Source organism: Stegodyphus dumicola, chromosome 4, assembly GCF_044657685.1.
Source record: "Stegodyphus dumicola isolate Sdum_Otavi_A_Nest chromosome 4, ASM4465768v1".
In the NCBI taxonomy this organism is placed as follows: Eukaryota; Metazoa; Arthropoda; class Arachnida; order Araneae; family Eresidae; genus Stegodyphus; species Stegodyphus dumicola.
The window spans coordinates 73432527-73447998 of record NC_140771.1 but is presented as its reverse complement, the minus strand read 5'-3'; the positions used below and the strand labels follow the sequence as shown (position 1 = coordinate 73447998).

Below are 15472 nucleotides of genomic sequence, written 5' to 3'. Positions count from 1 at the left end.
TAAGTTAAATAACAAGTAATCAACAAACACATTCATAATATTTTTAAGGCTATTTAACTGATACAAAACTTCGAAAGCTGCTTAGGAAATTAAACAAACTGAAACTTCTCTCTTCGAACTGCTTAAGGAATCACATGCTAGTCTACATAAAAATCGAAAAAATCATAAAATATAAAAATAAATATATTAAAAAAATAAAAATAAATTATACTTCATGAATATATAAATTATATAATGTAAATGGGTTTGATTTAAATTAGAGTTACATATCAGTTAATTGATCAATTGATTAATTAATGGAAATTGTAGAACCAACGGCGCAAACAAGGTTTTGTTGAATGAACTGGAAGGTTTTCAGGTGTTATCCCATCAACCGTAAATGTGGCTTACATGTTGCATTGCCCTTTTTTATCTGTTTTAAAATAAAACCATATATGCACACTTTTTTTTAATGCCAGGATGCCATGAACTTTCAAATTACTAAACTGCATGCTATTTTGTAAAAGGGATTCCAATTTTAATTACTTTTTCAAAATGTGAGGGAAATGTAGCTTTCAGCATTACTTCAGATAACTATTACCTGTTTTATATCCCTTTGATACATACAGAATGATGCAATATAACTTAACTTTGCATAAAAATTTTATTTATAATCTAAGCCAATCTTATTTTAGAACTGTAATCTTGAACAATTTAAATTTATAATTAAAACTGTGGGTTAATAAATACAACAGAAATTCACAATTAAATGTATAGTCATACATCATTCACTAAAAAATTCAGAGTAAGAAAAACTGATTTTTAATATCTTTGCCTTTAAAATGGTTCCACTGTTACTGATTGCATCTGTACATAATGCACTACATTGTAAAATTTTTGTTTTAACATCAAAAGCACGGATATTGCACTCTTTGACAATTTTAAAATCACAATACAGTTTTTTTAAAAATGTGTAGAAACATAACGGTATGCAACAACATGTTGCAAGAATTAACTAACATAGGGTTTTAAGCTAGATTTTGCTCCCTACTGCCAAGTTTTCAACAATGAAAATTTATTTATATATACATATAATTCAAATGTCCTACAGTAATTGAAAAACTCAGAACATGATCAGAAACTATTTCTCAATGTACAAAAAATTTACACTACAGCACCATGCATTTAAATACAAATATAAAAGATAAAAAAAAATAATAAAAAATTACACACACACACAGAAATCAACAAGGAAAGGGAACCTAAAGATAAGTGTATAGTAGAAAGGAATGTAAAGGTTTAGAAAATTGGATCCTAAAAAAATATGGCATATTTTGAGATGACATTTCAAAACAGAAAAACTGAATGGGTTTGGAAGTAAAATTATACAAAAATTGAGGTACATAAAGAATTTATGTAAACAGAGCAACACATGAAAGAGAAAATATAATAAAATACAACAGAAGAATTATCACATTACTTATTTTTCATACACTAATCGCAATTAATAACTGATACATTTAGTTTGCACATGCAGTTGTGCTAGAAATTATGACTAAAGAAACCTGAGCAAAGCTAAATTTACACAGTTCTCATTATTTACGATGTATCAAATGCCCTTTAAAAGTTTGCTCTTCTCTTCCTCCGGTCTATAAATTATAGCTACAAGTTTCAAAATTTGCTTTTAATTATGCATATTTGAAAAGTTTACATATCACAATAGAGCGAGGAAATATTTAACAAAATGTTTTGCATTTAATATTTATTTAATATTAAAATCACAGATTACAAAAATTAGGAGAAAAAATTATTGATAAGTGAATATTAACAGGCAGAATTCTGTAATCTGCTCAGATTCCAAATTCTACTTAATAAAGAAACTTACTGTTTATGTGCTTATTTTTAACCAGTACTACGATTTTAAACTTAATAAATAATACCTTTAAGGGGAGAAAAATAATATTTTTTAAGAATATCACATTACATTTTAATAATTTCATATCTGAGTATATCCAGGAAACAAAATATCAATCCATGAAACAAGTTTTAAAAAAATTAAATTTTTCTGCATAAATTTTGATAATTAAAAAACATGGAAATTATACATGCACACAAAGCTATGTTTTTGATATGTGCTACAGAGACCTGAAATATTTACTGCTCAATACTATCATTAAACCCTTAAACTTTCTTTATACATCTCACAATCAAACAGTTTTAATGGTTTATCTTTATCAACAAATGATTTTGATGTATCATGGAAAGACAAGGCATAACAATCAACTTAAACAATATACAAATTGTACACATGAGTTTGTACAGTACAAAATTCATTTGATCTCTAAACTAATTTCTTACTATGCTCAAATGCAACAGCTATATACAAAGTGAAGTTTAATCCACACTTTAAAATGCAAAAACACTTCACTGACAAATTTACATAAAAGAACATAGGATGTGCAAGCTTAACCGCAAAACCTAGTAAGGGATACCTAATAGACAATTTTTATAAAAATCTAAATAGAAATATATAAAAGATAACAGGTATATTTCTAGTATAACCTACATAAAATGCTTCAATGTACAGAATCAAAAAGAAAAATTACAATATAAAATTTTAATCACTCTCTCTATATATACATATGTATATGTGTGTTTATTTTTGTAGACTTTTATCATTCTATGTATAAAAGCATTAGGTAATTATTAATAAAGCATTCTCCTTAATGAATAGTTAATGTGATGTTCTCTTTGAATTATTATCTTGTATATTTTCTTTAACTGATTACTCATTTACATGCATTCTAAATTATACATCTGAATAACAAAGAAGAATATTACACAGGTAAATATGAAGTGAGAACAAAAGAAGACACATTTCTTAAGTAAGTGACCAATAGCTTGAAATATTATGAAACAAACTAATGGAGTATTTCTAATGACCAATAAAGAAACACATGCAAAAAACTACAAGCCTTATTTTAAGCAAGCATTTGAAATCAAAACTACGAAAGATGATGTGGTATAGTGGTTTTTATCTTTCTTTTAAGTAGCTTATTACATTTAAATAAAACAGATTTAAAAGTGACAAAAAACCAATAAAAATTTGCAACTGTTATAAAATAAACCTGAACTAACGACATTTAAGAATACTGCATTGCAAAATTTTAACAGGGGAAAAAAATTATTTGATATAAATGTTTCACATATAACTTAAAAGATAACATAACTTTGTTCTTTGTTTGTACAAATATGACAAAAATGTGCTTTGTTGAAAGCATAACCAATGAATGTTTCTGAATGGAAGATCAACTTGCACATTCTATTTCAGTGAAATAAATTATCTACAATATTCAAAGGGTAGAAAAATCACATGACAGAGTAATTTTTATGTATGCTGTTCAATGGAAAAAAAAAAAAAAAAAATGAAATTTCAGAGCCATCACAGATAATCATTTACACATGTATAACATCTTCCATGGTATCCAACTCAACAGTCTGCTGAACATCAGTAGTAATATTAGCATAGTTGGAAGTATTGGCACTTGCACTAGACAGTGGACTTGGATTCTTTGACAACCCACACAAATAAGATTGTTCTTTATTTCCATTTAAAAGCATATCATTAAATTCCACGCTGGAATGTTCTGTCAGTGAATATGTCAATTTCAGACGTGACATATCTAAAATTTAAAAAAAAAAAAAAAAAAAAAAAAAAAAAAAAAAAAAAAGATAAATATTTCCAAAGACTATGCTTTCATTAATAGAAAATCATTAAAAACTATTGTTTTGAAAATCCAAAACATTTTTAATATATCATCATCATCATCAACAACAACAAAAAAGATAACACAACTTATCATGTTCTAAAAGTTTAACAGATGATTTTCGCAAATACATAATATTATTGAACAAAGACAGCTTCATTCAGATAAACTGCACCTCTCTCAAGTATATGGGTACTAATTTGTTGCTCTAATACCTCCTCACAAAAGTAGCAGTCACAAATGAGCAAATCAGATGCGTCATGTTTTATGAGCATAAAAAAGGTAATTAGGGCAGCAAATACTGTAAAAGTTAATGGTAAAAAGGATTGAGAATAAAATGCCATGGAGAAAACAATACAAGGAAAAAAACCAGGACTAGGCCAGGTACACAGCATACTGACAAATGAAAATATTATTGCAGTAAAAGAACTTGTGAAGGAAAAGATGTGTATTAATAAGGAAATATCAGCCATTTTGGATATTAGTCTTGGCTGATCATACATCCATGATGTGTTGCAATTCAACTAAGTATTTGTGAGATGTGCCAGATCAACTTACTGCTCAATGCCAGTGAGAATCTTCTGCATTATTCTCAGCTAAAAAATAATGGATTTCTAAAAAGAATTTTTATAGGATATAAAGACTGGGTGAACTATCACCAATCTAAAACAAAATGACTGTGTAAAGAATTCTCAAACACAACCATCAGCAGAAAAACTCATACTCAGTTTCTTCTGATACATAAATGAAATAATTTTGGAACATTAGATGGAAAAGGAAGTAACAGTGGCCTGTACTTCTTGTGCAGATCTACTCTTAAATCACCCTTGCCCTACAATCCTGAGTAAATGACATGGACATTGTTACAGCAAGATAATGCCCAATCACATATTACTTGTTTAGCACTTGCTATAATCCTGGATACAAAATCTGAATGTTGTTACAAACCCACTAACCTTGCCCTCAGTACCTTTCATGTATTTACATGTGATTTGATGACAAAGCACTGTATGTCACAGAAACTATGCAAAAAAATTATGAATATATAATTTTTCCACATTTCCTCTTAATAAATAATTAAGGTTCGCATTTAAATCAGCCTCATATATTCACCACATCCATATTGGAGGATTCAATGAAATAAATCTCTTTGTTCTGATTGGGCTTTTTGCTTTAGAATAATCTTCTTAGGAATTAAAGGTATTCCTCTCGTACACATTTGTCATGTGGAATTAGCAGATCCATCTAACAAATGGAAAAGTCTTGGGTTCAAATCCAAGGAAGAGCACAGTTGATATTTCAAAATTTCTCACTTAACCTTTTGAGGCCGGGGCTTTGGTAGCAGTAAAAGCTACCAAAGGACGGGGAATCTTGAACCGAATGCTTTTCCCCCTTTAAGAAATCACCTCCTATTTGCAATAAAGATTCTTGTGTGTAGTTTAATGGATTCTCAGAGGGGTGCATCTATGTCGCAAAAGGAAGACCTTTGAAAGAGACAAGTGATTAAAACCCCTGGGACGTCAAATTTGACATTTCACCCTACTTTTCAGCCTGGAAAATGGTGGAAAAAGACATAGCCACTAAAGTGGACAACCTCGTCTTTTCAAAGAGAGGACTCTATGGCCACTATAATGGCCATCCCATCTTCAAAAGGTTAAAAAAAGGGAAGGGGGATTGTTGATTCTAAAATATTACCCAAATTAAAATGTGGCAAACAACAATTCATCATCAGCTTGATTTGAGAATCTAAAAATTATAGTTTACAATGGAAAGATTCAGAATCTTGTCCATGTGAATGAAAAAAAATCACAGCATAAATTAAGATTCACATTATTATTGATTAGCATTATTCCTATTTTTACCAAAACAAACACAGAAAATGAAACACTGTAATGTTTCTGAAAATCTGTTAGCAGTTAACTGCAGCATTAAGCAATAAAAGTATTTCAGAGAATATCCCATATTGTCTACTAGCTATTAACTACCACTAACTTCCTCATTACTTTTGAAATTTTTACATTTTGTTACTATTTACAACTTTACAGTAAATGCATTATTGCAGTTTTTTTAGTCTACAAGAATACCAACTAATATGACTATATTGTAATAAGACTTCTCCTATAAAAATAAAAAACTTAATAAATTATTCGAAAATCATTTAATAAATAAAAATCTTAACTACAAAAGTTTACTGCATGAACTTACTGAATATTCAATGAGCGTCAAGTCCAAGCAGCTTTAAACAAATATTTACAGAAATAATTAGGTGCAAATATTAGACAAGAATCCAACACATATATATAATCAAAAATTAATATAGCTTATGTAATACTATTAGACAATGCTTTTATATCAAAATAGAACTGCTAGACATAGGACATGCAGTCAAACTAACTGTCTGACAGGTTTCACATAAAAACATTCATATGCAAGATTAAAAAACTGTGCATGTACTATATTCAGCTCAGTGTTGACAATTAATGAGAGGAGACAGTTAAAAAATAATATGATATGTATAAAACATATCCTCCATGGTTCGAGCACATTTCTGCATATGGATAATAAGTACTTTTAAGGAATTTTAAGGACTATTAATGGAAAACATTAAGGACCCATCAACAAATGGGAACTGAATAAATTCAATTAGAGATATTTGCTATGCCTGAGCTTTACTTTTGTAATACCACCTAAAAATAAAATAGATTCACAAGTAGAATGCATTATTATTAAACAATTTAATAAACATAATTATAAAACAAATTTAGAATAAAATCAGGTTTATAAAATTTATCAGGTAGCATTAAATATTTTACCCTTATAATAGTTGGACATATCTGAAAGAAGATAAGAGACGTTTTATTTACGTTTTAATAACAGTTAGCTTTATGTGGACTTTTAATTTTATATCAGGTACTTGCTCAGTTTAGAGGTTTAGTAAATAGCAGGTAGATTTTATATCAAACAGCATAGGTTAAAATGAGGAATAAAATCCTAATTATGATTTGTTACAGAAGACTGGCTGTTGCCACCACTGCTGATTGCCTAGAGAGAGGCCTGCTGATCGAAACAAACCTGAAAGCTTGATGCAGGCACAGCTGGCAAGTTATGAAAGTTAGTTGCACGCAGTTAGTGTCAAAACTTCACGTACAGTTCCTGGAGTTGTAATTAATCCAGTTAATATATTTTAAGATTCCAGTAGGCCACTAAACTACCAGAGGTGATAAGTTGTTTTGTACTACTTTTAGTCTCACCAGATGAAAAAAATTAAGTTTTACATTAATTTTTACATTTTTGCACTGTACCTTGCGACCACGATAAAGATTAATGAAAGGCAATAACACATTTTAATATGCAGAGATAACTTCAAGGGTGACTAGTTAGCTACAAGTAATTAAATTAGCTACTTAGATACCCTTAGTCATTATAGATTTACATGGCCACTATTAAATTTATTTTTTAAAAATATCTTAAAAAACACTATTAAAATCACAATCTATTAACATATCACAGTTGAAAATACATATAACTTATGACACTGATTCTTAAATGACATTAAGGTAACTACACATTAAAAGCTACAAAATATTTATGTTTTGTAGCAAGAACACTCAACAAAACATTTACACATTTTTTAAATTTGAAGCTTATCCAGACATTCTGGGTAATTTATATCAATTTCCTTATCTTTAAGCATCTTTTCTAACAATTAGAAATTTGTTTCATTATGCAAACCAATATTCCCACTAGTTTCTGCATGTTTCATCTCCTAATTTGTCAATCTCTCGATTATGTACCTATGAGGTTTCACTTGATCTGATAAAAGTTAAATAATCCCAAACCCCTGGCAGACGTGGAGTAAATTATTGCTATATCTGAAAGTAGTTACAAAGTGAGATAAAGGTTTAAATAAATCTCTTATTTAAAAAGACCTTAGATTATAAAGGCACACTCATATGTTAGCAAAATCAATTACAGCTTATGGTGATCCAATTAAACAGGAACAGTTAAATTCAAACAAAAAATTTGGACTAGTAGTCCAAGACTACACAATTTAATTTTAATCTACACTGGCTCAGTATCACATCGTAACAAACTCATAATGTATCGTAACAAATAGTTATCGTGTAACAAATTCAGATATCGGCAGCGCTAATGTAAAGACGAAAAATTACAAATTACCAGACTGATAGGAACTAATGCAGCGTGCAAGCGGGGACAGAAACAAATTCTGTCTTACAACTCCCAAAACCTTAGTTTAAAATTATCTAAGTGATTTTCATTTTGGTGAGGGAATGGAAAATTACAAACAACAACTTAATTTACATAATAATAACTGTACATATCTTTGAAGAATAATTCTCTTTCTTTTTATGCATTTGGCTTCTTTCTTCAATACGTTTCCTCTTCATTTTAGAATTTTTGGATTTAATTAAAGATTTGTTATTCTAAAAAACTAAATGCATTTAGAATGTATAGGAAAAGTTTTTAACTTGATTTCTTTAGTAATATGAAAATTCAGAATAAATATGAAATGATACATGAAAAGGGCTGGTTATACAGCTGGTGTAGCAGAATTTTTAGAATTTAGGAGCACACCGAGCAACCAAATCTAGAAATTGCAAAACTTTAGAATTTAGGAAGGCACTAGGCAGCAGAATTTAGGATCCACAAAGATTGCATCAGGTAGGAAAATGCATAGAGCCAGCCCTGTGCATGATGCATTGTGATATTAGAAGATGAATCTTTTAAATTGTCAGTTTTCAATTTCTTTATTAATAGCAAAATTCCTTTCTATAAATGGCTGTCCACGAGATAAGATTAGAAGCATTTTTGATATTTTCCATGCTTATGTCTGTGAAAAGTAGAGAAAACAAAGGGATGAGACACATGTTAAGAAAAAGACTTCTAGTATCAGAAGTAAAACATTTAAATATCATGTTTTTTTGTTCTTCCGAAAATTCTCTAAAAGGTAAAAGTTCATCATTAACTTCTTATAAAATACATCCATTATGTGTTAATACCATGATGACATTTTCCTGGAATTTTCTACACTCGTGGGCTTATAAAATCTTGCCTTAAAATCCTTCTAAACTTTCCAAATTGCAATGTCTAAAATCCTAAAAAAAATTACCCGTACCAATTCTGTAACAGCAAAAAGCCAGAAATATGTTGGAAAAAAAAAAAAAAAAAAAATCAGGAAAAAAAAATGTAAAATTAATTTTATAGAGAAAACTGATGCATAATGAGACAATTACATGGGAAAAACTCTTACTATAAAAAATTTAAACAAAGGCATTTTTAATTAATTATGTAGTTATTTTGCTTTTGCTAAGAATTATTTTGTAAATTGTGCTAAAGTGCAATTTATGCATTTATTATCTTGTTTATTTTCCAGAATCAAAATATTGTATAATAAATCGCTAAAATGGAAAGTAATGCCACTTTATAATATGATAGCGAAAGATAAAAATGTTTCATTTTAATGTTATTCCTTGAATACAATTTCAGTATATTAGCATTATTTAAATGAAACTGATCAATGCTATGATGTTTTTAAAATAATATCGCTAAAAGATTCCCACATTTCCAAATTAAAAATTTTCTATAGAAACTGATCTTAAAATCACCAAATTTGGAACTGTTTAACAAAGAATTCACATTCTCTAAAATGAAAAGTTGTTTAAGAGCTCTTCATTTGAAATAATTTCGAAATGCTTACATTTTACTTCTTGCTCAGAAACTTGAGTATCCCATCATTTATATTAGAAATAGGAACAAATTATAATCCATTAACCTATTCAGCTGTTCAAAAGATAACTATATTTGTCAACGAATTGCAAAAAATATTTGTCCAAAATGTTAATTCACATTCAAAATGGCAGTCGTAAAAACAGACAGAAATTTCAGATGATTGAAATTAAGGACTTTTAAGGACCAAAAATTGATTCCAAAAAAACTTAAAGACTTTTAAGGATTCTTAAACTCTGTATGAACCCTGATCCAAGCAGTTTATTTTGAAGGTTATACTAAAATATTAACACAGTATTAAGATTTTCATGTTTATTCCTAAATTAAAAATAATTCGTAATTTCAAGTATTAATTTATTCGCTTCAAATGCAAATAAATGAGCAGAAGGGCGATAATACACAAAAGCTTTGCTAAATAATTTCTAATGAAATCTGTTTAAAAAATTGCACACAATAAAATTTTTACAGATCAATTAAAAAACATATATTTGAATAATCTATATGCAGATTTTTTTTTTTTATAACAGGCATGAAATCAAGTTAAAAAAAAACAAAAAGAGGGCAGGGAATTATGATGAAAGGTTAACACAGCTCTAAATTTTATGATAACATTTATTACACATTGGATAAAAAACACACACACACATGTAGTGGCGGTCAGGCCAGCTGCCATTTGTTGTCAAGTGGCATATGGCAATTACACATTTGGTGACAGTGTGGGGAGCAATTTGTTAAGACACACAATCACCTTTATTCATCCTTTAAAGCACTATGACAGCTTGCAGTTACGCAGACATTTTAATGATAGTTATACTGTCTATGCTATCAGGTCGCCCAGGTGCCATTTATCAGCAATATGATGCTTGTCCACATATTGTGCTGCTCTCCCAACAAAGGATATGATGTACTCCTGTGGCCTGCCAGGTCACCAGATCTCTCGCAAATACAGCACGTTTGGGACATGCTTGGAAGGCAACTGCAACCATCCTGGAATACTGCTTAATTAACTGCTCAGTTGCAAAGATTATGTCATGACTTTCTTCAGGGAGTCATAGCTAATAATAATTACTTGATTCAATGCCACCCTCTGTTTTGGTTTGTATAGTTGCCAGAGGTGCCTATACTACTTACTGATTTGTGATCTTTTTCATACCATAACTTCTTAATAAATTGATCACTTGTTCTGAATTCGTAATCTTTTGTTTATCTCCTCATACACTACATACATGTTAAGCTCTGTGATAGTAGTTTGTTTCTTTCTGGGTGCATATATTTTTTTGTGACAGTGAATAATTACACAATATTAAACAAAAAACTTAAAGCAATTTTGACTTTTTTGTTACTACTTGTCCACAGGTATTAAATCTCACATTAAAAAATGTCAAGTTTAATAAATGATATAATATATATAGCAGGACCAGCCAATCTATCTAGTGCAATATGCCTTTCAGTCAGTTCATTTTATTAGATTTTTCGATTACTACGAGGGTCTTTTTGAAATTTTTGAGATACACAAAGGTTTTTAAAGTTATGCTTTTGAAATTTTAGAAGTGTTCAAAGTAGTTTCCTCCAGCATTAATGCACTTCTGTATCAAAGATTAAATGCCTCGAGACATTCATTTTTTGGAATCAATGAAAAAAATGCATTTATAGCCTCATCAATCTCATCTTCGGAATGAAAACGATGTTTACGTAAATTATTTTTTAGATTAAAAAATAGCCAAAAGTCACACATAGCTAGGTGAACAGGGTGGATTTTCTATCACTTGTTTTTGTTCAAGAAACTCGACTGTCAATCTTGCTGAATGAGAAGATGAATTGTCATGATGGAGGATGAGTCCTCTACCATTCCCTTCTTGAAGAATTTCTGAAAGACACTTAGTGCTGTACCAGTTAGCTGTGATTAGCTTGTGTCTTCCAGTTTAATGGTTTTTCTGAAGAAAATGATATACATTACTACATTACGATTTTCATGGCACATTGTCTTTCATCATTGTGGGTGTGGGGAGGATCTTCAAAGACCCACACTTTACTTTCTTGACATATTGGAACATAATAAAATGATATGTATGTTTCATCACCAGTTGTGATTTTAGAAATAATAGGAATGCCACCCTCTTTAAGCAATTTAAGGGTTTCTTTGCTGATTCTGACACAGTGCTCTTTTTGGTGCTCAGTTAAATTATGGGGAACACCATGGTAAACTAATTTTTTCATATACAATTCTTCATGAATAATTTTATGTATGGTGGCATATCCAATATAAAGTTTCTTCTGTATCATTTGGAAGGTGCAACTCCAAGAATAGTTGGATAATCCTGATTCAGATTATTGTGCAAAGCACCTACAATCATAAATAATTTAAGTAACTAGTAGTTTCCAACAAATAAACTATCTGTATTATATTTTGAACCTCAACACATTGTAATTATTCACTAACCAACGAAGTTAAGCTGTCAAAAATACATAAAAATCAAGCATTAATTTTTCATTAATCACACAGCATTTCATGCAAAATAAAACATTTAGTCAATTTTGAAATAATCAGCAAATTATCTTAATAATACCTTTATTATTTTCGGCTTCTCCACTACTAGACAGTGACAATTCATTAATAGGACTCACAGTTCTAGGAGAATCTTCTTCAACATTTGAAAAGTCACCTAAAAGTGAAATGTAAGATTAGAAATGCTTGGTATTTTCAAATTCTATTTTTTTTAGAGATTATGAATTCATAAATACAGTAAATATTTTATATCATCTAGTTATTAATTATCCCTTTCTTTCCTAACAGAGAAACAACATGAATTCTAACATGGAAATGATTACAATGCTTCAATTTACAAATAGAATAATTTCTGTGAAAGATTTCTTGAGTTCAGATTCTTGAAAATTATCACCAATCTTTGAATTTTATCAGGGATTTCAAGTAAATAAATTTTCAGCAATAATTTAGAAATTAACAGTTGGAAGATAAATATGTCAATATAAACATAAAAAAATCTGATGTGTACACCACGTGACTTCCTTGTACGGAATATTAAATTATACGCATTTTTCTTGCATTTCATTTAAACTTATTAGATTGAATTAAACCTACTTTGCCAACAGCGCATAAACCACAATAGAATAAATGCATTCTTTAAAATTCACTTTGTTTACAATAGCGACACTCTGGCGCTAGGTTTACTTAACAGTATTATATTTCGTTCATATATAACTCAGAATGCACAAAATTTATATCATTTAAAGAATTATCTAATCGTTGCCACATGTTCTATTCAAATACTATAATAAAGCTAGAACTATGTATAAAAGAAATTAAGCAAACAAACAAAAAAGAAAGTTTTTCACAGACGATTGAGTAGTTCTCATTCAATTAATTCAGTTTTCACTTCAGGACAAGGCAAAAATACATAAAAACTCAAAATATCTGTAATTAAAATTATGAAGTAAATCTTAAACGCTTATTTCCTCGAAAAAATTCCAGAAAGGATAAAGCATGATTTAAATAATAAGCGAAGGCGTTATCTTTGTTGTTGCGAAGCTAAGTTTCTCTAGATTGGCAACAAATCCGCTACTCAGCTGTTTCAAATGTAAACAAGAGCAATGGCTGCCATCAAATTAGGCTTAGCGGCACTTAAACAATTTTAAAATTGTTGATAATTCTAAAAATATTGCATACAGATTTACTAATGGCATAAAACCCTTAACCGGAAGATAAAAACAACATAATTCAATCATTTTTAAAGCAAAATATGTACAATTTACAAACATATAAGAGTAAAGAAACTGAGATCACTGAGCCAGGTAAGAGTGGATATATTTATAAATATATTTATATACGTTTGGCGGGGCCTATTGAAACCAAAATACGAGGTGCACATCTACATGTTATAGTAGTCTTATATACAAAATTTCAACGTTGTGAGGCTACTCGTTTTTGAGTTATGCGAGATACGTACGTACATACGTTTGTACAGACGCCACGAAAAATTCTCTTCAGAATTCATTTTTAAGCAGTTTTTTAGTTTTTTTGGAGGAAAAGAGTCTTTTATTCTGTCCTTACGTACAGATATCACGCAAAAACGTCATTAAATTGCATTCAAAAGCGGTCAAAGTGAATATTTTCGTTGAAATATGCTGCCTGAAGCTTTTCACGATTACAATACTTCCTTTTTACTTCGTACAAGGAAGTAAAAAGAATAAACTTTATTCTGGCTTTAATTGCAACTGAAAAGATTCAATGCAATGCAAGAGAAAAATCTTTTATAGCTCTCTCTTCATTTGAAGCAAATATTCTGCAAATGTTCTTTTTATTAACAGAAAATGAAATACAAATAGAGAATACTCAGCTGTACACTGTGTGTTATGGTGATTTATGATATAATAATAATAAATAATGTTCATATTTTTGAGAAGGGATTAAAATAAAATTCATTAACTGAAACTCAGAGATTTAGATAAAAATGGAAAACTCAATGAATATTTATATTTTCTTGCAACGAAAACAACAGGTCTGTAAATTTCAAATTTAAAGCTTTCTTTAATTTTAAGAGAAAAAAATTATTTATTTTTATTGTTGTATAGTAAAAATTACTAACTTAGTCTTTTAAGAAAAACTTAAGTATTCTAGATTAGTAGTCACCATATTTAACAAGCATGTGAGCTAATTTAAGATTCTGAGATATTTGGTAAGCTAATCCACCTTTCACAGCAATTTTGTACATTAATACTAACTAATATTAAAACTTGCATACACGTATACTATATAAATATAAAATAAAGCATTATATTTCCAGTAAACTGTAAAATACATGCTGAAATTATTTATTAACAATCTGAGCAATATTTTACTATAATAAATAATTAAAAATTATATAAATGTTCCTAGCATAAATAGTACCTTTTTTTATTTAATTCTGCGATGCATATTCTGTAACAATATTTGGAATGCAATTATTAGAGCATCCCTTTCTGAACCTGTTTTTGTATCAGTTTTATGACAAATGAAAATAAAAGTAAGTACAAAAAAAGTGCTTTTTGATTGAACTGTATTGTGCTTATAGTGGGTTAGTTCTCGTTAAGCACTTCATGTACTGAGAACTGTAAAATGGCCTAGCGTGCAATACAGATAAGCTTACATAATGGAACGATTACTGAATTTCCTTGAAGCGGAAATCACTGATCTGAAGATGATTAGTGAGGATAGAGTTTCCTCATGGAAACTGAAACATGAAATTTGAACTTCTTCAGAAGATTCCAAGCTTTTATGAACCAAGAATTTCTGAAGTCGAAAGAAGAACATGTTAGCATTGTGCAGGATGTTACTAACCCTCCACTGGATAAACAATCTATAAAATTCCCTTCTCTCTCAAACATCAATCCCAAAATAAGGCATGCTGAAAGACCAGCAAAATCTGTAGATGAAATATCAAAATACAAAGCTCTCGATGATAGCTCTGATTCTGACAGAGCTCTTAAAGGTGATGTCACTAGATGCCCACACAAACAACCAATAAGAAAGCTGGCTTCCCAAATAGCAAAGGAGACTCCTGATTTGCAGAAGACTAATCACAAAACTTCAAAGAATACTGAACTGAAATTTATGCTAGAAGATGACCTCTACTGCACCTCCAGCCAATCAGATCACTGCAGGTTGGAAACCAACACCAATTATGATTAAAGACCCTAGAAACAGCTGGAACCAAATTCATATTCTGCTCACCAGACACAACTTTTCCCTACAAGATTTCTATGGGCAACAACTGAATGATGGCATAAAAATCCAGGCAAAAACACCCACCATCTATAGACAAATTACCAAACTCTCAACAGATGAAGGATTCCTCTACCACTGCTAAGACCTTCCTGAAAGCAAGCACATCAAGGCAATAATGTGAAGCCTGCTGGCGTACATGCAGCCTGACGAAATTTCAGAAGAACTCATATCTAAAATTTATTCTGTAATTACAGTA

General features: G+C 29.7%; 1 protein-coding gene across 5 annotated transcripts in view; it reads right to left on the bottom strand.

Moving 5' to 3' along the window:
- Window positions 1–624: 624 nt before the first annotated feature.
- LRR (capping protein regulator and myosin 1 linker 1 leucine rich repeat protein) overlaps window positions 625–15472 on the bottom strand; it is a 224324-nt gene continuing 209476 nt past the window's right edge. For 4 of the 5 annotated variants that reach the window (XM_085815078.1, XM_085815079.1, XM_085815080.1 and 1 more), the window contains 2 exons: window positions 12062–12157; window positions 625–3662 (listed from right to left, as the gene is read on the bottom strand). In XM_085815078.1, coding sequence (XP_085671204.1) covers window positions 3436–3662; window positions 12062–12157 — 323 coding nt within the window. In that variant the 3' untranslated portion in view covers window positions 625–3435. Of the gene's footprint in view, window positions 3663–5951; window positions 5983–12061; window positions 12158–15472 lie in introns of all 5 variants that reach the window. The other variant, XM_085815081.1, reaches the window with a different exon arrangement.